The 23980-nt window shown below is 40.1% G+C and overlaps 1 protein-coding gene across 1 annotated transcript; it reads left to right on the forward strand.

Annotated features, from left to right (window-relative positions):
- Nucleotides 1-11371, forward strand: st8sia1 (ST8 alpha-N-acetyl-neuraminide alpha-2,8-sialyltransferase 1). Its single transcript, XM_027020686.3, has 5 exons — nt 1-905; nt 1592-1736; nt 7376-7485; nt 8225-8317; nt 8627-11371. Exons 1-5 carry the CDS (start codon nt 727-729, stop codon nt 9102-9104), a joined length of 1005 nt encoding a protein of 334 aa, XP_026876487.2. The 5' UTR covers nt 1-726; the 3' UTR covers nt 9105-11371.
- Nucleotides 11372-23980: the final 12609 nt, after the last annotated feature.

Below are 23980 nucleotides of genomic sequence, written 5' to 3' on the forward strand. Positions count from 1 at the left end.
TAGCGGAACAAAGGAGACCGGGCGGAGGTCTATTCAAGTCAAGTTCTGGGTTACAAACAGGAGAGGGCAGCAACGCGTAATAAAATAAGTACGCTCATAGTGAGCTGTGTTTAAAAGATTCGTGCTATAAAAAAAAAAAAAAAAAAAAAAAGAAGCGCTTTGTCTCTCTAGTACAGACTGAAAAGCACTGCACCCTAAACGCGACAGAAAGACCAAGCTGGCTCTGAGGGCAGGAGAAGGAGCCATATAATAAGATTTTGGGCTACTAGGCACAGAAATAGCTTATGATGGCTATGTAAAGGCTATGTGGCAGGGGAGCGCAGGGAGCAGATTTTTGAAAGCACCAGGGGATAGTGAGAGGACGACATCTGGGTGATGGAGGGAAAGGTACTTTGCCTTGTCCGTGAAAACGAGATTTGGATTCCCCCAGCTGGTCCAAGCTGAACCGTTTCCACGGGACGCGATCGCTGGAAAGCGGATTTGTCACGTTGCGCAGGATGACGGGACATCATCGGTTTGCAGCGCCGCAGATACACAATTGGAATTTGATGTACGCAAGAAGGGCCGAGACGCAGGCTAGAACCACTCTCTGAACTCTCTGGAGGATGCCAGATTGCATGAAAATAAATCAGTTTGTTCGTGACGGTGAAGGTACCTAAGCGAAAGGTTCAGCCGCCGTTTCGCGCAGACCTGCGCGCTTGAGTGGTCCCTTGTGAAGGAGCCATCATGATGTTTCTGCGATGCCACAGGAGCAAGTCCGTGTGGGCCGCCCTGTGTGTGCTCGTCCTGTGCTGGCTCTACATCTTCCCGGTGTATAGGATGCCGAGCGATAAGGAGATAGTGGACGAGGTTCTGCGACAGGGCCAGACGTGGAGGAGGAACCAGACCGGAATCGATCTGTACAGGTATGCAGTTGTGGGTGACATGCCTATCGTTTTAATAATTAGTTCATTATTAGAACTGTGGCCTGCTAAAATAGTCTAATTAAAAATGATTAGGTCTGTTCTATATATAGGGCAACCGAATTAAAGAAAATTAGCTCCCTCAGTCATTTGTATGTTTTCGTTTCAATAATTAATAATTCAGATAGCTGACCCTAGGGCTCCTAAAAACCTATTCTGCGTAATTTGTGTTTTATTTTAGTGCAGCGATCAGTGACCAACTCTCCAGTGGCCCAGAATGTAATAAATAAATCTCCGTCCCAAGTGGATCTGGCTCAGAAAACACACTACCGGAAAGCCGATTAAGATAATGCGCATCTGTTTTCTTTCTGCGTTTTTTTTTTGTTTGTTTTTTTTTTTTTTTTTTTTTTTTCTCCTGCAGCGAGTCAGTCTGGCATGGCAGTTTAAACTTGTTTTGTATCAGACGAGGTAATGATAGGCGCAAAGATACTGGAGTGTATTTCGGGGGCGTAAGCTTCTGGGGTGGGACAGACTTGTCATTTACACACCCGTTAATCTGAATAATTATGCCCTCTGAGTAAGTCACTTGAGACAGAGTGCATTATGCGGCCATTCTGTCGTACACAGCCCTTCTCTCCACGATGACGCTCCTCGCCTTAGAAAATAATGTAGGGCTGTGTATGTTCTAGGAAACTGCTTACAGAATGCTGTGACCCTAAAAGGATGTTCGCAGTTACCAAGGAGAACTCCCCGCTGGGCAAGGTTCTGTGGTATGATGGCGAGTTATACCATTATCACACAGTCAACAATGAGACCTACCCGTTCTTTGTGCAGGTACGTAGACTAATGGATATGTGACCTCAGTACTGCGAAAATACCAGGCGACCACTGTCAGCTGTTAGGTTTTAATGTATGTGCACATTGCTCATTTCATATTCCTCACAAGCTAAAGAGAAACTTAGAGTTATCAAATGTTTGTTCCTAATGCTGTGAATTGTCTTAGCAGGAGGTTTTAAACATTATGTTAAACAATTTTATCAGGAAAACAGAAATACAGCCTGTTGTGTGGATGCAGTACACAGAACGTGGGTGTTAAATACAGATTCTTTAAACGAGCAACATTTTGTGTAGGTTTCCATTCATTTTTAAAATTCATTTTATTAATTCATTCATTGGAGCACCTATTGACCTGTGTTAATTAATAAATAGGTATCATTAATTGACCTGTTTCTCTTCAAGCATGAAGAGAATAAATGCTTCCCATAAACACTTAAATATCCACACCACAGCTGCCATCTTTAAAGTCAGTAGCCTGTGAAAAAATAGTAGATACAGGAAGGTCCACAGATCTGTACATGCTACCATGATCTGCTTTTATTTCATAATTTATCAAAAACTAGTGCCATTTCTCTTTCTTTTACATTTCTTTATTTAACATTTTTAAAAATGTTAAAATTCATTTATTCATTCATAAAATTCATAAAATTATTTTCAAATTCATCATAGAAATGTTTTAACTTTTTGGGAAATTCGTGCATAAAACATATTTGAATATGCTGTTTATGTCTTGTCATCACTACCGCCAATGTTTTATCTTTGAAGGACAATTTTGTTTAAAAGTAATTCCCTGCTGTTCTAGTCCTGATGTGGGAATGTAGTATAGCAGTCTGATGTAAATTGATCTGACTCCTGAATAACTGCTCCAGCACCAGATACTTCAGGTCTTGGTTGGACACAAAGACTCGGGAGCCCTGCTTGAGCCACAGTCACTCCGATTCTTATGTGGTGACCCTCATTAGGAATGAATGGACACTCCTAATTCCTCCTCGGTTCCTGTTTTGCCTGATAAGGTGTCAAGCACTAACACTCTGTAGTTCAGTCCAAAACACCTCGGAGCACTGTTGTCTGGGTCCAGTGTCGCTTCACTCTTCAGCTTTACTGAAACTAATGAGAGGTGGTCTGTTGGTTTTGTGTACCGTGATGAAGGTCCTGGCCTTCTGTAAGAAAATAGTTATTTATTGAGAACAAATGACCCAAACAGATGCAATGTATTCACCAGCTTTGTTGTCCAGTTGACATTATGAACTTTAAATTGTGAAGCAATGTTGAATGTCTCAGAGGATTGTGGATGTGTTTCATATTCGCACAAATCACATAATGCACAGAGAGAGCATTTTCTCAGAAAATTACAGCTATTGAACCTTTATTTTGTCTCTGACAAACAAAGAAAAGGTACATACATGATAGAAGTCTGATACTTTGACCTTTGTGAATTACATTGTGTGGATGCATTCATAATGTGACTTGACATGGGCATTATGACATTTTATAATGTACACTTAACATTAACAATTAAATTTAAAAAGTAGGCTTTATTAAACAAAGTCAAAGAGTGTGTGTGTGTGTGTGTGTGTGTGTGTGTGTGTGTGTGTGTGTGTGTGTGTGTGTGTGTGTGTGTATGTATGTGTGTGTGTTTGTGTGTTTATTTTCTAAGGACAGGCATTGGCGCAGCAGTAGTAATACTGCCTGCTGGTGTATTATATTTCCAAATGAAGCATAAGCTCCAGTTACTAACAGAACAAGCAGTCCACCTACTGCCTAGTGCTCCATTATCAGAAAAACAAAACACTTCAATTACTGCTACATGCAGATGAACTGAGAAAACACTGTGGTCACTTTTGGTACATAGTCTAGCTTTATTACTATCGTATATTTTAAGACATTCTTTTTTGTAGTGTTAAGATAAATGCCCTGAGTTGAGTAACCCAGCATTCCTCTTAGAGTGATGATGAGTAAAGTGCCACTGCACAGCTGTATGCACACAAACATTTGGAATCTTTACTGTTTATGCTGCTATGTGGTGGGAGAGATACTGGATACTGGAACTACACTGGGCAAAAAAAAGAAAAAATCAGCAATTAAAAATTAAAAAATTAAAAGAGATGCAATGCCAGAGACAATAAATCTTTAACGCCATTTCATTTTGAACCATAACTACAGTAGAGTTCCAAAGTTCACTACTTTTCATCAAATTCAATAGTTTCAATCAAATCCAATATTTTACTCAGTTTACATCCATTTATATTATTTCAAACTAAGAAAAAGTTTAACTCTTTAATAAATCCTCATATAAAGTTGACCTGCATCTCAATATCCTTTTTATACACCATTTGCAAAAAAATAAATAATAATAATTAAATTAAATTGTTGTGAAGCCATATAATGCTCCCAACACACGCTTTAAACTTTTCTTAGTGATTACCACTTCACAATAACCAAATGATTGTGGTCCCTCATCTGCACTGTAGCTAGTGCCTTTGTAACTTTGAAAAGGGACTTCTGTTAAAAAAATGTTTCTAGCTGTTTATAACAATGACAGAGGAGCCCAGCAAGGCAATCTGGAGGGAGTCTGAAACCTAGTACCAGATTCTTCCATTTTTAGCAGTGGAAAGCAATGATATATGTATGCTGTCATGTTAGTAGACACAATACTAATTCAATTCCAGCAATTTGCTCAGACACTTTATAAGGTCACACGTAGCCTCCACCCTCAGCACTTTAGATAATGAAAGATAAATAAAGACTGTAGGGGCCATGTTTGTGGGGTGTCATGGAGAAGCATTATACTTCTGAGGGTGTTTCCTTGTGTGTGGGTGTAGATGTGGGTGAGTTTGCATGGGAGAAGGAGAGATCGGATGAGGGAAACCAGGGAATACGTGAGTGATCAAGTATTCCTGTCTCTCCTCTTTCACTCTTAAGCCTTTGTCACTCGTCATGGCCAGACAGCACTCTGCCTGGCAAAAATAAACAGGCATGGAAAAAGACTCCAGACGGGTCCTGCCTGTCCTGTACTGGGAACTGTGCCCATGTCTAACGCTCACTGTTCCCTAAGTTTACTCTCTCTCTCCATGCCACACTCTGTAGTGATGAACACACACACACACACACACACACACACATCCAGATTTACACAATCGCATTCTCACACATGACATGTTTTGACAGGTTTTTATTTCTTCACATTCACATTTGCATCCACTACAGTCCCGCCCCTCTGCCGGCCTCCCACCCCAGACACCCACTGTCTTGGAGAAGCTAATGGGGAATTTAGAACAAGCTCCATTTACACAGAGAGAGCTGCATATCTAAAGGTGCATTACTTATGAATTTTGGGGGGAGTGCACATCTTAATCTTTTTGTCAGTGTTATTCCTCTTATGATTCCTGTTCACTCGTTCCTGTTCCTTAGGTCAGCCCTCCTCTAGCTTATGTGATACAACAGGCAGACAGAGTGATGTATATGCACCAAGGTCATGGGTGCACTTCCTAGGGAGTGCACTTGCTGTCATACATATGCAAGTCCCTTCCAATAAAGCTGTCTTTGAAACTGAAGATAAAATGTTTGTGCTTGGTGTGTATTGGTGAAGTTCAGTTAGAGTGTCTGGACTTTCTGACAAAGTTCCCACAGTCCAGACAGCAGCTATGTTATGTATAACAGATTGGAGGTGATCCTTTAAAGAAAATTCAAACGTGAGCTCTTTTATCTGCTGAAGCAAAATAACCTTTGTGAGAAAATACAGAGATTAGTCTTCACATTATTCACTGTAATTTATACTCATTTAAATTGATTGATATGGAGGCTGATACCATTATTGCACAATCTAGGGCACTTTATGGAATGGAAGAGACACTTTCCGTCATGCCCTCAGTCATAGGACGGGGTGGTGGGGGAAAGATCCAGGATGTACTCAATGTTGCATTTCATTATGGCCACTTAGGAAGAAGCACATTTCTGGAGGTTCTGATTGCTAATGTGTACTGTGGACATTACCAACTACAGGCTACGTGGGTTTCAACTGTGTTCTTTTTAATTTATTAGATTTTTTTCCTGCAAAAGGAGATGAAAGATGTTGTGTGTTCACATTTATATATTATTAGTATAGGGTGCTTTAGTACTGGCTGTTTGATGGTTATCTCTTTTTTTATGCGCTGGATTTGTTCATTAGTTTCACTATTGTCAATGATGGAACTTCTTCTGGCTTTTGTCTTCTGCAAATTCTTGGTTTTTACGGCCACTGTTTCCATCCGCTAGCCATTTCTTTCCGCATTCCTCTCTCTTTTGGTCTCTCACTCTCTGTCTCTCTCTTTCTCACTTTCCTTGTCTCATTTGTACTTAAATGTTTACCATTGCTCTGGTATTGCCAAGCATCTCTTCACATTAGCACTGAGTTCATGGGTCTTACCCTGGAAACCACCAGTCTGTCTCTTCGCATGCCATCTTTTCATTTTATTTTTGGAACCAAAAAGCTTCATTCAGCGGTCTGTGATTTGAGAGAGTGCGCAAGAAGAAGAATGTGTGCGGGGGTGTGGGGGTGTGTGTGGGAGGGGTATGGAGACCCTCTGGAATAATGAGGCCAATTGTTCCTGCCATGATGTGTTGAAGAGCACAGCTCCTTGTCAACTTGACTATTGTGTGTGGGGTTGAAGTGGGCAGATGTGTGTGTGTGTGTGTGTGTGTGTGTGTGTGTGTGTGTGTGTGTGTAGTTATAAGTGAGTGATGTAGGTTGAAGTGTATTAAAACTTTAGTGTGGAATTGCTGAATGAGGTTTCAGAGCAACATCACAGTAGCAACATAACATAACAATAAAGTTCTTGTTCGATTAGTGTTTAGCATTTTTTTTAAATTCTTTAGGTTCAGTAACCACACTGCTTCCTCTTCCTCCTGGCCTGCTTTCAAGCCTGCAAATGGGCCATTATTAGTCATGGTCCTTCATTCAATTACGACCAATCATGCATGATCAATTATTTAGTTTACATAGAAATACTAGAATCATAGTGATGTATTTGGCAACCCAGTATTGCACTCACTCAGAGCTGAAGCACATAGCTGACTTTATTTGAGCTTTATGTTAATCTATATATACTAGGTTTATAGGCAGAACAGCTCTGGCAGCACAATCATGGCATTTCAGCAGGACAAATCCCTGTGTAAAATAAAATATAATTGTAGATAATGGTCCTGGACATCCTATTGTATTTGCCTGTTCCTACCGAAATAATTTCTGGATCCAGTTTCTGGATGACATTTTTCAACTAATTGTTCGGTCCTTACCAACATATGTTAAAGAGTCTTCACGCTTTCTACAAATCCTTGAACACCTGAAAGAAAAAATGCTACCTGCTAATTCTCTGCTTTTTTTAATGGACATTACAAGTTTATACATGGGAATCCCTAGATGATGGCTTGAAAGCGTTAAAACAATTTCTTGATGCAAAACCTGAGAAAAACCCTCCCACAAATATTCTTTAAAGACTGTCGGAACTTGCGTTAACTCAGAACTGTTTCAGCTGTTTCAAAGGTGAAATGATTGGGTTAACACAAGTTCACCTTCAGTTGAGTTTTAAGCTCCACAGCATGTGTGTCTCTTTTATTCCTATGTTTCGGTTGTGTCACAAGTTTCCTTTGGTTGCCAGGATATTCCCCTGCAGCTTCCCCTGAAGAAGTGCTCAGTGGTGGGGAACGGAGGGATGCTGAAGAATAGTGCCTGTGGCAGAGACATTGACCAGGCCGACTTTGTCATGAGGTAATGCCTGAAACTGCCGCGTGAGCTGTCTTCATCAGCCCCACTCTCATTGGTTGGAAGAGCTCAGCCACGTTGTCATTGGGTGGAAAAGTATGGCAGGGTTCCTCTGTTCTTTGTCAGTCAAGGCAACACTAGTCAGTTGTGGGCGTCTGTTATGTACATAGAGTTTGGCAGGCAGTGGCGTCCTCCAGGCACACGCAGCTGCCCTGTGAAATCACGTGAGTGACAGCTGGAAATGAAGCCGAATGCAGAGGAAGGTTTGTTTTGGCCATCCCTCTCCTGGACTGGTTGCTATCATGCAACAGGGGAGTGCTAGGAACCAAAAAAAAAACCCCCCACAACTAATTCAGTTCAGTTCAGACTTGTTTTTTCAAAGAAGCTTTAAGAAATAATATACAGAATATACATATAAAGAAAATCTGGGTCCAGGCATCTGCTGAACAAGCCAAGATAATAGTGGCACAGAAGAACCTCCTGAGAGAAACAGGAAGAAACCTTGAGAGGAACCACGGCTCAGAAGGGGAACCTCTTGCCAACACCGGATGGCAAACTACTAACACCTAATGAGCAAAGTTGCTTTTGCTTTTAACCTTTAACTTACTATAAAACATGAATAGCTTATAAGCCTTAAGAAAGAACTAACATATAAAAACCTAAATATATAAAGCATCAAAAGTCAAAGAGTTTGAGTGATCTCACTCTCTCTCTCTCTCTCTCTCTTCTTTGTCTCTCATTCTAGATGTAACCTGCCACCACTGTCCAAAGAATATGTTAATGATGTAGGTACGAGAACCCATCTGGTAACAGCCAACCCAAGTATTATAGAGAAAAGGTACTTGTGATCTGAAATGTAGTACAGTCCTTTCACTTTTCTCCTAAGCACATTCTAAAAAACACTGACAAAGTAATGTAATGACAAGAATTATAACCCACTCCAAATTGGGTCCACATTATGCCACACGTAGGCTTCAGTAGTAATTCACCTTTTCTCAGTCATGAAAAATAACTTGCAAACATTACATTTTTAAAAGATGTAATGTGTCAATGCAGATGTGTTGTTTTATCTGGGTCTCTCTCTCTCTCTCTCTCTCTCTCTCTCTCTGTCTCTCTCTCTCTTTCTCTCTTCTATACCCACCCCAAGCTTTCAAAACCTTCTCTGGTCACGGAAGGCCTTTGTGGAGAGCATGAAGGCTTATGGCTCCAGCTACATCTATATGCCTGCTTTCTCTATGAAGCCAGGGACCGATCCCTCTCTGCGGGCCTACCATGCCCTGGCCGACTCTGCCTCCAACCAGACCGTGCTCTTTGCCAACCCAGACTTCCTGAAGAAAGTGGGCCACTTCTGGAAGAGGCGGGGTGTGCACGGCAAGCGCCTGTCCACGGGCCTCTTCCTGGTCAGCCTGGCCCTGGGCCTCTGTGACGAGGTGACGGCCTACGGCTTCTGGCCGTTCGCCACAGGCCTGGATGAGCAGCCAGTCAGCCACCACTACTACGACAATGTGCTGCCGTCGTCGGGCTTCCACGCCATGCCCGAGGAGTTCCTGCAGCTGTGGCAGCTGCACAAGAGCGGCACCTTGCGCGTGCGTGTGGGCCCTTGCGTGCACCATGTTGATGAGTAGGGGGCAGGGCTGTTCGTCCCGAGTGACCACCCTGGTATTTTGGTCTCTTTTGAGGCATAAACCACTGTCAACTGTCCTTCAGATTAACATGAGAATGGGAGGGAGAGTGGGGGTACTGAGACCACCCTTAGTGTGTGCTTGATCCTTGTGGATGAATGCTCAATACTCTTGCCTAACATACACCCAAATACACACACACACACACACACACACACACACACACACACACACATACATACACACACACCTCCTTTTCTGTTTCCAAAGGACTATCATTAAGATCTGAAAGGATGGCCAACTGCACAGGTTCCCTGCACGTTGGCTGAGGATGGAGATGCAGGGGCAGATGGGAGTCGTAGTTTAAAGCTGTAGCTGCGTTCGTTGCCACTCTATTTCTGGACCTCCTAGGGCTTTTTGTTCAAAGCCAGGCAGGCGGACGGGGGTGGGGACTTCAACAGGCCCTGAGCAGATCCAGAAAAGGAAGAAGGCGCATGATAAATAGAATTGGTGCCAAGGCAACGGAGAGGCACAGTCAGGGAGAGCAGGATCGAGATGAGAACTAAAAATGAACATGGCAGCTCAGATATTTACACGGTTCTGGGTTTCGGCTGCCACATCCCCAGAGTTAAATATTTTGGGTGTATAGAATGAACCGACAAGTGACGGACTTATGTACATAAAGGTCTATTTAACATTTTGTGAAATGAATGTACTGCAAATGCACTGCTGTAAACTACAGTTTGAATATTCTTCCATCACATCAGTCATTTATTTTCTTGGTCCTGGAATGTATTCCATATGTAAACATTATCGGCGCTGGCTTTCTCAGTGCTGGTCAGCCTTGTGATTTTTCTGGATGTAAAGGCAGTCACTTTAGTATTTTACTTTATGTCCTATCACTGTAAACCTTTTGCATATAGAGGTTGTTTTTTTCTTAGTCTCTTGAACTGGCATCAGACTTGTCACAAAGCAAACAGAGAACATGCTTAGGGCCAATATTTTGGACATGAATTAAGCCTAGCCTGGACGAAACTGCAGTAACATAAGTAAATAGCTCTTCAAAATAGTTTAGGCTTTTTTGTCTAGAGTTAGGCTTAATCTGCATCCAGGAAACTGGTCCTTAACGTCTTGTAGGTGCTAGGTCTAGCAAGCTACTCCTTTGAAAACCCAATATAGTTATACAGATTTTTTTTATTAGCTACATTATAATGACTATATAAGGTGCCTGTAGGTCTGGTGAGTGTCCAGAGGTAAAGGGGACAGAGGCAATGATCATTTGACTACCACAAAGATGAGTAACACAAAGAATGGAATCCATACACTGTGGTATACACAAACACTACCATAGCAAACATGAAAGGGGGTGGTATGTTGGAGAAAGTGTGAGTGTGTGTTTGTGTGTGTGTGTGCATGGGGATTTTTTCCTTGCCCATGGGCGAGAGAATCGGGAGGCTTGGATGCTGAAAGACGGATTACTGTAGAGCACTCATAGTCTAGTCCAAAAATAAGAAATAGAAAGAAAAATTCCACAACATGCTCATGCGACAGGTCAGGCTTATGAAATCCATCCTCACAGTCTGTGCATCATTTTCTCACATTCCTGGAGAGCTAGTGTGCCTTTTTTAAATGTAAGATGAACAAAACATGTAAACAAGGCCAAGGAAGAATGCTTTGTCATCAAAGAGATACTGGCTGCATTGTATAAGAACTAAATATTTATCTTGCTTTCATTCTTGCTCGTGCCAGAGAATTTTCCATAGTGGTATTATTGGTGGGTGATGTATCAGATTCGCCCGGTTTCAGGGAAACAGCAGTGGATGTTTAAATGGGTCTTATAACAAGCTGGTTGCAGAAGGACCAATGTGAGTTTAATACATTGGGATGTTGCTTTAATACAGTGGTTTCAATATGTTGCTTTAATGTTGCTTTCTTGCCGATTAACGGCATTTTCTTACTCCTTCACTCACAAAAGTTAAAAATTAGTAAACTTTTAAAGAGACTGGCTTTTGAATTTATGTCTTGCACCTTTTTGCCCTGTTCAGTATTGTGAATGAGTGAGATTGTAGCTTGTACTAAGGCATGCATGTCTGCAGTATGTGTATTTGTTTAGGAACTTGAGTTTGGAGCCGTTTTAACAAAGGTGGCACGTGATTATTTCCGCCCCTTGATTTCTGAGACGTGTTAAGATGCATTCCCAAAGTGCAGCAGTGCTTACCTCAACCACTTCGGTCACTGTCCATTCCTTATGAATGTGTATCTATCCAGCTCACACATCTAGCTGCTTTCTGAGTCTATGACAAATCAGTTTTGTTTGGTTGTTTTTTTTTACCGTAAACATGCTGAGCCTGAATCATGAAATTTGACTCAGTACTCATTGCTGTAAAAGGATGTGCTGAAATCCTGGAAGTAAAAATAAAAATGCTGAAATCGGGGGCAAAAAAAAGAGTCATGGCAGATTTATTAACTCAGACCACAAGGCTTTGTTTGATCATGTCATACTGAAAAAGGAAATTACATATAAAGCTTTGCTGGTCGTGATGTCTTTTTCACTTCACCCGGTTTAAAGGCCGACCACATGATGATATATAAGGAGGAAAAGACTGATAATGAATAATATAGTAACCCTGTTTCATCTGCTCTAGTTTTATGCCCGGCTGTCTTTGTCACAGTTACTAATCTTCTTCCTATTCTGCACCAAACAGTAAACTGGAACTCATTTAAATCCTCATTTATACTTATATTTCCTGCTGCCAGTAGGTTGAATTATAGTGACACTTTCATTCATTACTGCATTATATATCTAAAATAAAAGGGGCACATTAATATATAATCTGTAAATTACATTTTCAACAAAAATAAAAAATAAATATATATATATATATATATAAATGGCCCAAAAAAGGGAAATGGAAAATTGATTTCAGCTTCTTAAGAAGTAGAAACACTCTGAACAACTCAATGGAAAACCTGAATCCTCTTGTTCCTCATGTCATTCCTCAAAGTGACAAAAGACCAGCTTCTTCATAATCCTCACTTCTTTCTTCCAAGTGACAGAAGCTATTGAATATGTATGAAAGCATTCAATGGCCAGAAAATAAAAACAGTGATTTAATTCTTGCTTATATAGTTATATTTAATTCTTTCATTTAGTAAGTAAATAACTTTAAATCTGTAATAGGTGGCTGTGAAGGTAATGGGAGAGATGTAATTTATGAGGTACACAGCTGAGAACATTTTTCTCCTTATCATTTGGCCCTTTGCTATAGCAATCATTGTGCATGACAATTTTCATCAAATTAATTTTACAAATATTTCAAAAATGTAAGATGATGACACAATTGTGATGAATATATTGTCACCCACCTAAGCAGAAACAGTGCCAGTTATAACCTTAGAGACTTGATCATATCTTCCATCCATACCACGATGGTCCTGTGATTCCAAAATGGTTGAATTCTTGCAACAGCTAAAGCTTTGAAGAAGGTGATGTTGAAGATAATTATTAATGCTTTCTAAGTCTGCAAATGGCTTAGCCCATGTTGCTGATTCTGTGGGCAGTGGCTGAGAAATAGCTTTGCGATATTGAGAGAATGTATTCCTCTCTATCTATCTATCTATCTATCTATCTATCTATCTATCTATCTATCTATCTATCTATCTATCTATCTATCTATCTATCTATCTATCTATCTATCTATCTATCTATCTATCTATCTATCTATCTATCTATCTATCTATCTCTTTCACATGACAGCTTTACATTGTGTAAATAATCTATGATATGTTGATGCAAATTGCTGTGAGATGCCCAAGTGCCAGAGAACTAGTACCTACAGAGATGCACACATTAATAAACTGTCATTTACTTTCCTGTATAATTGATAGTTAAAGAATAGGAGAGAATAGATACAAAGAGGCAATAACATATACAAATTAAATTATTTACTGGTTTATTGTTGTTAGCTGAGGTGGTATATGGGTTCTGTTTTTTACTATAGTATTACACTGTACACACACGTGATCAGACAGGAGCATTTAGTGAAGCCTTACTACCCTGACTGTGCGTCTGCTGGGGCTGTGGGCGTGTCTGAGGACGGTTTGCACATTGCCTCAGTGTCTGCTCTGTACTTAGCCACTGTTTTAATTGCATCTTTGAGTAGTTTGTTTATTTCAGGGTAGTATTTGGATTCTTTGTTAAGAACTGGATCTCGCCATTTTATCTGTGGCTTTCTTTCAAGAGTTCTTTCTTTCTTTCTTTCTTTCTTTCGCCTTCTGTGCGAACCTCTCATTCTCATCGAGTGAGCAGCTGAAACAGTTGGTTCAACCAACACATTTGGTGCTAGTACTTCACACCCAATTTAAAACCTAAGCGCTGAGCCAAAAATGCTGTTGGATTGTACAGTCTCTGCAAAAAACATCTTTAATCCAGGATGGCAACCTAGTCTGGTCCTGAGGAAAACATCAATGATGAATCCATGTCACCCAAGGAAATGTCTGTTGTGTTTTGATGGCCTGGCCGGCAGATGCATCCTGTGCCGCTCTCTCTGAGAACACATGCAGATGGAAATGGGTTTGCTGGTGATGATTTCTCCATCCTCAGCTTTGCGGATGTAGCAGGCTGTCTTTGCTCATTTCATGTACGTAGGAGGTGATGAGAGCATCACAGTTCTCATTCAAGAAAGCTAGTGTCCTGATGATTTGGCCGACCTTGTCTAAATGTTTTTCCGAATCGCACAGAGCAGATGGGTTGGGTACAACAGGCTTATGTAGCAAAACTGAATATGCACCAAATAAAGTACCCACTTTAGAAACCACAAACATCATGTGCATTTTTGGAACACCCAAAAGAATAACATTGTTGGATTCATATAGAAATTAGAATAACATTGTTGGATTCACATATAACAGTTTATTACAGATATAAATTAGTTTCATGAAAATCTACTGTATGACTTACTGTATATTGTACATATGCAAACAGCCATAATGGTGGTGTGCATATGAAAGCCCTTCATAAGCTCTTTGTAAGACAATAGGTTGTGCAATAGGTTATGGTTATGTAGTGTATGAAGGTAAATCACTGCATCTGGAGTCCCATATTAGAGGAGCAGTGAGCCTGAAGCAGACAGAGCAAATTCTGAGCAAACTCTGAGCACACTCTCAAACAAAGCAACCTCTGTTGCCATCACCCATCCAAAAGGTAAAAATGTCTTAGCCAAGTATTATTATAAGCTCACATAATTACCTGGATTTCTGCACACCTGTTGTGTTAAATGGATGTTATTAAAAGTGAAAGATATAAAATATAAAAAGAATTGGGGTTTTTGAGGTTTTGTTTTGAGGCTTGTTAGGGTTTTTTTGCCTGTGTTCCACTGAGAATCAGTGAAGACTGATGTTGTCTTGTCCATGGCATGGAAAGTTTTGTCCATGCCAATCCCAGAAGTCCAACATTAAACCAGTTAAAAAGCACTCAAGCATTTAGCTTCCCTGTGGTTTTTGCTATATTACTAAACTCTGTAATGTGTGTCCATGATGTTTCACACTTGTTTTAAGGTTGATTTCAGATTGACGACATCTTTGGTGGGGGCTCAGCAAGGGCAGGTGTGAAAACTTGGGGAACTTGAGCAGGAATTGGGTCATCAATAGGAAGTGAAACAGCATGATGCTACAGCACATACGGCTGCTGTAGGAACAGGAAACAGGAAACAGGACAGAAATGGGAGCAGGAACAGGAAACAGGACAGAAATGGGACCAGGAACAGGTTCGTGAACCACAGAGGATTTCGGGTCTGCAAATGGGACTACAGTGTCTGTGGAGACAGCCAGCAGGTCCAGGAAGCACCAAGGCACGAGGACACGGACATGGCCCTGGATGTACAGCACAAGATGTAACCACGTGAGGCTCAACTCCAGTAAAACCAAGCTTCTGTACATCCCAGGAACTCCCAGCCCTTACCATGACCTCACAATTTCTTCAAGAGCTCCCTGATATCATCATCTGAAGCTGCTCGTAGCCTGGGTAATAACTTTGGACATCCAGTTCTCAACTCATGTTTATAATCTGACCCAGTCTTGCAGATATCTCCTTTGTAACACACTAAGGACTCGACCTTTTGTCTTGCAGGGAGCTACGCAGGTGCTTGTGCAGTCTCTTGTGATCTCAAAGCTACTACTGCAACTTGTTACTTGCTGGTCTTCCTCTAAGAGCCATCAGACCTCTACAACTTGTCCAGAATGCAGCAGCATGACAGGTCTTCAGTCTCCTGAAGTTCGCATGTCACTCCACTACAAATAACAAATAGATGCAATAAGCAAAAACAAGCCAAAACAAGCTTAATCATGCATAGGTCTAGTTCATAAGATTCAATTAATCAGTAAGAAAACAGCAATACAGTTTTAATTCACACACAGAAGGGACTCGTATGAGCTCTTTGGTATGTTCGGTGAAAAGGAAATCCAACCCTAACTGAGAAAAGTTGTAACATGGCATTTGATGACATTTCTCAATGGTGATTAGCAATCTTTTCCTTACTGCATTCAGGTTCAAGAACTATCCACAATGGTTCAAGAACTATCCACTCTTCTCAAACATCTTCATTCCTCCTAATTCCTCTTATAGATAAGCAGCCTTATTGGCAGAGAAGATATTGCATGGTATATAAATGAAGGCTCAGAGATACATCAACAGAATAAATCTATATTATTATTTCTAAAAAAAGTTAATTTTCACCACCAGACATCAGAAGTTACAATTTGAATGAATGTTCCATACTGCATTGTTGGTTCTGCTCTCAGATTTTATATGAATTTAAAATATGCGTATTTATACTTTCAAATATACATATTTATACTTTTTCTTCTGCAGTGTTACCACCTCATTAGCATCTTTAATAACAGGGTTTTGAATTGATTGCACTAGTGTCTAAATTATAGGCAGTAGTGCACATGAATTTGATTGAAATATTCATTATGAGAAAAGGTCAAATGATTATGAATCATTTGTGTGCTTTTGCCAGATATACTATATATCCATTTGATGTGTTGTTGGATTTATGTTTAAGGTTTGGGAAATTAGTGTTTTAGAAGGTGTTCTAAACTGTACCATTTATAAACACAAACACTATAAACACAACCCCCAAAATACACTCAAATTTATGAAAAATTCCATGACAGAATCAAATTACCCAGTCAAACATATATTCTCTAAATATAAATCTAAATCAAACATTCTTTTTCCAAGGCATACAATACCATAAACATGTTCAAAACAGTACTATTTTTATACAAGTTTGTACATTTTAATAATTTTATTATGCATTACTGCAATGAAAGTCTTTTTTTGTTTTTAACTACCTCCTTACATTACAGACTCTACAACATCACGCCACTGTAGGCAGCATAATAAAAGTTTCTGCAACTCAAAATATGTTTTCCCCATTTCTTCTGGATTGCTTGCACATTGTTATTGCACACTGGTTAATGACTAGCTTTTTCCGCTCGAACTGGTGCAACACACTAAATACAGTTTATTGAAGCTGATTCCAATTGTAAATTGTTTAAACAGTTTTAGGAAAACACTTCACGCAATGATCCATGATTCCCTGCATACACATTATGGCATACCTTGGTAAGACAGAAAACACATACATTTGGGAATCAGACCTTATCAAAACAAACAGTTAACAGCTTTCAATACTTCAATACTTTTGTAATTCTTTATGGATTCAACAAAGATTTAAAGATTTTTGTTTTTGTTTTTGTGTGTGTGTGTGTGTGTGTGTGTGTGTGTGTGTGTGTGTGTGTGTGTGTGTAGACGCATACATAAGCATTCACAGCACATCCAAACTAGCATAAACTAACCTGTGTCCAAAAACATGAGCTTCATGAAAATGACAAGTTGATCTATGACATTATTATGTAGAAAACAAGATCAACTCTCATCAGACTATTAACAATAATGCAGACAGAACAAAAACAGGATTGGTAGCATATTTTGTAGGTTGACTGCAAGTCAGTTTTTTTTTTTGGTACATTTTACATTTGACTCTATTTTTTGAGTTGTCCAAAATAAAATACTACTGATGTGTATGTGATGAAGCGACATATTCTCCCAGTGTCGACACAACACAGTGAAGGACAGTACTCCTTGTGTGTGCTTTGGAGTGGGAAAACTATATCATCATTGTGTGGAATCAAGTCTAAAGCTGTGGAGACAACTATCAGTTCCCAAATGCCTGGAATCAAGGAATCATTTATTTTAGGGATCGACTGCCAAGTCCTACTTCACACTATTTTTTACATAAAGCTTTTAAGGCTATTGTTGGACGCAGTGCGAGCACTCTGTTTTTCCTTTAGGAAATGCATATCTAATTAGTCACTTGAGAAGCATTGTTCAATGGATGAAACAAGATACAAGCTACTCTACTTCCATTACCATACAATACTAAGCCCAGACAGTCTGGATATTCATTCAAGTCTTCATCATCATCCTTTCCAAATATATGGATAGGAAATGTTATTTTCCCCTTATAGTTATATTCAATTCTAATCAAACCTCCAATTGTATCCCCCTCCCAAGGGCCTGTGAGAGGGTTACCCCCTCAACCCCCCTTGAAACCCCCTTGAGAGGATCTTGAGGTTTTATTGCACTCGTTGTCTTATCTGATGAATCTCATGCTCATGCATCTCATGCTCATGTGACTCTGCAGATGTCCTGCCTCAGACTGTGGCCAGGAACCTACTACATCAGCTCAGACAAATACTTACACCTCTACATACACACAAATAGCTGAGGGTGTATATTTTTTTTGTTCAATGTTTTTTTTTTCTTTTTGTCTTAAAATTTTTAGAATGTTTGATTTTATTTGTGGAGTGTCTTCCATCTAGAGACGCAATTTCATTTCTGCACTTAAACATGAAATTTGTTTTATAGAGTTTAGATAAAACTGTTTTTTACCCGTATATGAACAAGTTCACAATTCTAAAGCATGAAATCACATGAAAAAGTATGTTTGTTAGATTATGCAATAAAATTGATCCATTTTGTGATAGGGTTTAGTGGTAAATGTAGTCTTTTTTGGTTAGAGAGACAGACTTGTCATGAAACAGGAAAACCACAGAACAGGAAAGCAAATGATGCATTCATTTGATATGTCAGAATCATAGCCTGACTGGAGACTTGCTCTAATTGATTAAACTCAAGGGGTGGTAGTAATTAAAATGTGACATGGAAAACTAACAATATATTTAGCAGGGTCATTAGCACAGTACCAAATAGCCTATGCAGACCCAGTTGTGGTGCCTTGGTTGGTTCTTATGCACCTCTTTCTTTCCCTTCTCCCTCACACTCTTTTATTTATCATCACTTATTTATATCCAGCTGGTTAATCAGTAGCACTGCTGTAAAGCCTCTCTTCTAACTTTTACCCACCCCTGGGCTCAAGTCAGTGATGGACGACTAAGCATGTGGTGAAAACACCAGCATGTTTCCAGGTTGTCTATTGTGATTAACAACAGCTGAGAGCCCTCAGGGCAAATTACAAAGCTGAAATGACATCAAACCTGTACTGTAATGGGCTAGTGGGGTTGTTCGTGAGTGAAAGAAAATAAATGTAAAGTTATCTGTAACTGATTGGAAGGTGTACTACTGAGTGAGACAGGACAGGATATGAATATCTTTTATTCATTTTACTTGAATCTGGTAAAGCGCCATTCCTCCCATGTAGAAATACAAAACCAGAGAAAATGTCTAACAACAAAACTAAGAAAACTCAAGACAACTCACAGTATGTGGAAATAAGGAAACTTCTTATGCACAAAAGAGCATACACAAATGAACATCCATGCACAGGAACAATGACCAATCAATCTGGGAGACATGAAGTATAAATATACTGATTAACTGGTCTTCCTCTAAGAGCCATCAGACCTCTACAACTTGTCAAGAATGCAGCAGCATGACTGGTCTTCAGTCTCCCGAAGTATGCATGTCACTCCACTACTGCACTCCCTTCTTTGGCTTTCAGTAGCTGCCCGCATCAGAAAACCTTGTGCTTGCCTCCAAAGCCAAAAATGGACCAGGTCCTCCATACATGATGTCTATGGTCAAAGCCCAATCCGTTCCTCAAGTACTTCGAACCTCAAGTATGGCTCATCTTGAAATGCCATGCTTCAAGTCTCTTGGGAGACAAGCACTGAGACTTTTCTCTGTCCTGGCTCCTAGATGGTGGAACGAACTTCTGCCGGCTGTCTGGACAGCAGGGTCCCTTGCAGTCTTCAAACGCAGACTGAAGACCCATCTATTTGTTGTATATTTAAATGACCACTGACCCTGCTCCTATGTACTTATTATAGGGTATTGTTATTGCACCGATGTCGACTGCTCCTATGTTAACTAACTCTAGCAGTTATTGTTTATTGTACTCATTATTGTCTAAGATAGAGCTTATGTATTCTGCAGGCATCAGCATTGATCCCTGTATTTCAACAGTATTCTAGTTCATTGGTATCATTGTAGTCTAACCTGCTGTACTGGCTAGGATGCATTCTATGAGTAAATGACAAAGCACTTTTGTAAGTCGCTCTGGATAAGAGCATCTGCCAAATGCCATAAATGTAATTGTTAATGTAAATGAGGGCACGGCAGCCTCGGCAGTACAGGAGGCAGTGATAGTTCCCTCTTTGCCTTAGGATGCAGGAACAGTCTCTGACCATGGGCTGAATCACTCCATCAGCCAGACAAGAAACCACATCAAACCAGCTTGATAATCCCCAATTGGGGTGGGGGGGGTGGGGGTCTAACTGCAAGGGCACAAAGAATTTGGTATGCATTAACACATCAAGTTTGATGTGAATTCATTGTGAAGAGAATGTAAGTATCCAGACTGAACATTTCTGCGAATTAGCTAGCTTAGTTAGGATCCTCAGAAGGAAAGCAAATCGTGAAGGTTATCTGAAACCTGGTTATCTGAAGTTATGCTTGAGAGGCATTAGGTATACATATGTTAACATTACTGACTTTGGTCATGAAGAATAGGTTGAAGGTCTAACATTGTTCCACCAAAATAGGGCTATAATAAAAGTCTTATTCTGATGTGGCCCACTGTTAAATGTTTTAAATGTTAAAATCAAGAAGCCAAATTTGGCAATGCAAAACCTACCAACAAGCCAGTGTAAACTGAACAAGACTGGTATGATATGATCTGAACATTTACCTGGTAAGAAACCAAAATTCTATATTCTTGCTTATCTTAACTTATTTCAGTATATAGAATTAAGGTCATATCTTGTTTTGGATGTCTTTTAACTGATACAATGAATATTTACAGATGCATACGTTACTCAGCAGACTTATACATGACTTATAAGTGACTCAGCAGAATTTTCTGGGACACTTGCTCTCCTTGAGGCTATGGAAAGTCCACATTTACATTCAGAAATTGGTATTGGTGTGTTAAGTGTCATTCAATCCATGCAAGAGCTTTTTCATCTAACTTAACATGTTTTTGAGGCTGTCCGTTAAAATAATATGTTTAACAGTGTCAAATTCTTTGCAGTCAACAGTACTAAAAACCACAATCCAAGTCGATTAGAAAGTCACCTACTACTGAATACTATATGTGTTATGATGCAGTCCAAGAAAGAAACTAAAAAAAAAACATTTATGTTTCTATTACTTAGAATAGGGCAGACCTGTAGGGCATCAACTTTCTCTACAATCCTATAGGAATTAGGAAATAGGAATTAAGAATGGCTTAACAAATTTAGAGACAGGATGAGTAATAAATTAATTATATCTAGTTAGGGCCTGTCAATCACTGATAAATCCAGAACTAATGCAGTTAGGTATGTGGTGGTTGTGGTGGACACCTTCATGGTGTAGAGCAAATAATGTTCAGCAAGAACATCCAAGAACTTTTTTAATGGGAGAAATTCTGAAAGGTTCAGCTAACTTGAGTGTGAGTGAGTATGTCCTAATATGGGTTAAACTTTTCAATGCCAAATGGCACATAATAAAAAGTGTGGTAATTCTTTCTGATTAAAATATTTAACATCTACTATATTCCCCCAGATGCAAATATCCACACTACCCAGACACACACACACATACACACAGAAACTACATCTCTCACTACAGGCTCTTGTGTGCATTGTGCCTTTCTAAGTGAGTTGTGACTATGTGGGTGCTAATGTGAGCAGTGGGTGCTGATATATGCAGTGGTTGTTTATTTGTGGACATGAGGAAATGGTCAATTTGCCCATAAGTGGGTTAAAAGTATGCTAGAACATACACAGAACAAGCCAACATGACCCATCAGATTAGTTCTAATGGGTTTATTTCCTTTTTCATGTCTTCTGTCTCCTTTCCTTGGTCGTGAAAAATAACTGGCAAACAAAATTTAATGTGTCAGATGTGTGTTTCTTTCTCTCTCTCTCTCTCTCTCTCTCTCTCTCTCTCTCTCTCTCTCTCTCTCTCTCTCTCTCTCTCCAGGAAACCCCCTGGTAGCCTAGCCACAAAATGCTCTGTCATTATCAGCTCACAAGGGCATTATGTGTCTGACACACTCTGTGTGCATGTATTTTGTGTGTGTGTGTGTGTGTGTCTGTGTGTGTGTGCACGCGTGTGCACATGTGCTTGTGTATCTGTACATGTATATCTGCTGTCACATCATGGAGACACCACATCTACATATTTAATCAATATTTAATCAATAGTTGAATAACCATTATCAGGAATTTAAAAGAACCAGGTGCTTGTTATCTCTCTCTATCTCTCTCTCTCTCTCTATCTCTCTATCTCTCTCTCTCTCTCTCTCTCTCTCTCTCTGTCTCACTGAAAAACCATACTTGATTATGGAAATAACATACAATACATACAACAACATACAGTGGCTTTGGCACTTTCACAACCACTTACGTGTGTGTGTGTGTGTGCGTGTGTGTGTTTGTCAGCAGTCTCTCTTTATCATCCATCTACATGTTCCATTCTCCTTTCACACATTATCTAACCTGTGGAAAAATTCTCGTTGTGCTTTTGTTAGGCACTGAATTTACTCTCCTTTGTTCTCTCACTCTCTAATTCTCCCTCTCCCTACCTATACCAATCATTCTCTATCTGTCTCTCTCTTTCTCTCCCCCTCTCTCTCCCTCTCTGTCTGTCTTTCATTTGCTACTAGGACAGGAAAAAATGGTCCAGAATTTGACCAGTCATGGTCCCCTTGTCAAGAAGCCCTCAGCCAATCAGACTCTGGCTGAGGTGGACATGGACCAAAAAGCTCTGGGGGGGTTGGTCTACCTCAAGGGCAATGGAAAGCATAAACGGACTGAGCTGTGACCTTCTGAGAGCAGCGTCTGCTGAAATCAATCCTGTGCAATGCATCAGCTAATGGGAGGCTGGGACATCAGAGTGCTCCAGTGCAAAGGTAAATCATCTCATTCAGTCTTTGGGGGTCTGATCTGAATCAATGCCTGAACAGAGAAGGCAGAAGGATACTGTTTCTTTATTATGATTCAGGCCAAAAATATTCATCACTTAACATCTGCAGACACAGCAGCTGAACCTCCACTTAACATGACAGCAGCTCTGGGCTGTGACTATTCTGACTAATAACTAGTAAGAGTACTAACTAGTCCTTAGAAGTAGCATAACTAATGACTCATCTAGAATCATCATATTGGGTTTCTCTCTCTCTCTCTCTCTCTCTCTCTCCCTCCCTCCCTCCTTTTCCCCCTCTCTCTCTCTCTCTGGTTCCTCTCCCCTTCTTTCATAGGTTTCAGGTCATCATATTTCCACAGCTGCAGTGTGGGTGTTGTGGCTGCTATAGTCTGCCATACCAAAACAGCCGTTTTCAGTATCCTAGCTCCAGAAATACATAACAGCTGACTCAGAGTAAGACAAGATTTTACTATCCTGTAAAAAAGAAGAAAGAAAAAAATGGAGTTCAAACCATTTTTTTACTAGTAGTTCTGCTGGTAGTTGGAACAGTGAAGTATGGCACCTCAGGTTTACAGCAGGAGAGCACTTGTTAATCAAACCCACTACGCTCTCACCAGTTTCCCTGCATTTGTGTGTGCCATTAGAGAGGGAGTTTGTAAACCACTGAGACAAAGCACTACTGAAGGACTACAGGCTTCTGGCTGACAGCGTGTCTTTCATGGAGTGTCTCCAGGGACCATCCCAGTTAAGGCTGTGACTGGAAAGTGCATGTGTATCGATCGGCAAATGAAGCAGCTTAGAAAGGCAGGAGAAAGGAACATGCAGAATCACTATACCAAGGGCGTGCACTGCCATCACTCGCATAAAGCAGCGTTTCCTAGTCTGGTCCCCAGGATGCTCAGGCAGGCTGCAGTCCTGCATTCACCAGACACACCAACAAACCGGAACAAAGGCTCGTGGATCTTGATGGATGGTTTGGATGTGACCTGGAACAGAGCAAAAATGTGACCTCTCTGGGAGTCACTACTGCCCAGATTGGAAATGCTGGTGTAAAGGATGGTTATGGAAACCATTTGCCAATGGACATCAGCAGTGAGAGGCAACACAGAGGGACTTTTTTAGATTAGTTCCCATGCGGTTTACAGGTCAGCATTTTTGTCCGATAGATATATTTTACATCAACTATGTGCTCTGTGCTGCCACCTACTGAAATAAAAAAAAATAACATGGGCTAATATGGTTTGTTTTTGTTTTCATGATTGTGTTTTGTTCAGGGAAAAAGAAGAAATAATATTTTGGAAGAAATAAATATTTCAGCATTTTTCAGCACCTTATAATAGGCATGCTGTGAAAGGAAGAAACAGGCTATCAAAGGAACAATATGAATGCAAAAAAGGTCAATTTTTGTTGGCATGACAACAACATTATATGCCCTCTCCTG

The sequence above is a fragment of the Electrophorus electricus genome, chromosome 11 (assembly GCF_041902795.1).
Source record: "Electrophorus electricus isolate QZ-2024a chromosome 11, ASM4190279v1, whole genome shotgun sequence".
Classification (NCBI taxonomy): domain Eukaryota; kingdom Metazoa; phylum Chordata; class Actinopteri; order Gymnotiformes; family Gymnotidae; genus Electrophorus; species Electrophorus electricus.

Coding starts and splice junctions, on each gene's coding strand:
- st8sia1 (XM_027020686.3), top strand. CDS start 727: ATGATGTTTCTGCGATGCCACAGGAGCAAGTCCGTGTGGGCCGCCCTG. Junction 7,486..8,224: donor CAGGCCGACTTTGTCATGAG/GTAATGCCTGAA, acceptor CTCTCATTCTAG/ATGTAACCTGCCACCACTGT. Junction 8,318..8,626: donor CCAAGTATTATAGAGAAAAG/GTACTTGTGATC, acceptor ACCCACCCCAAG/CTTTCAAAACCTTCTCTGGT.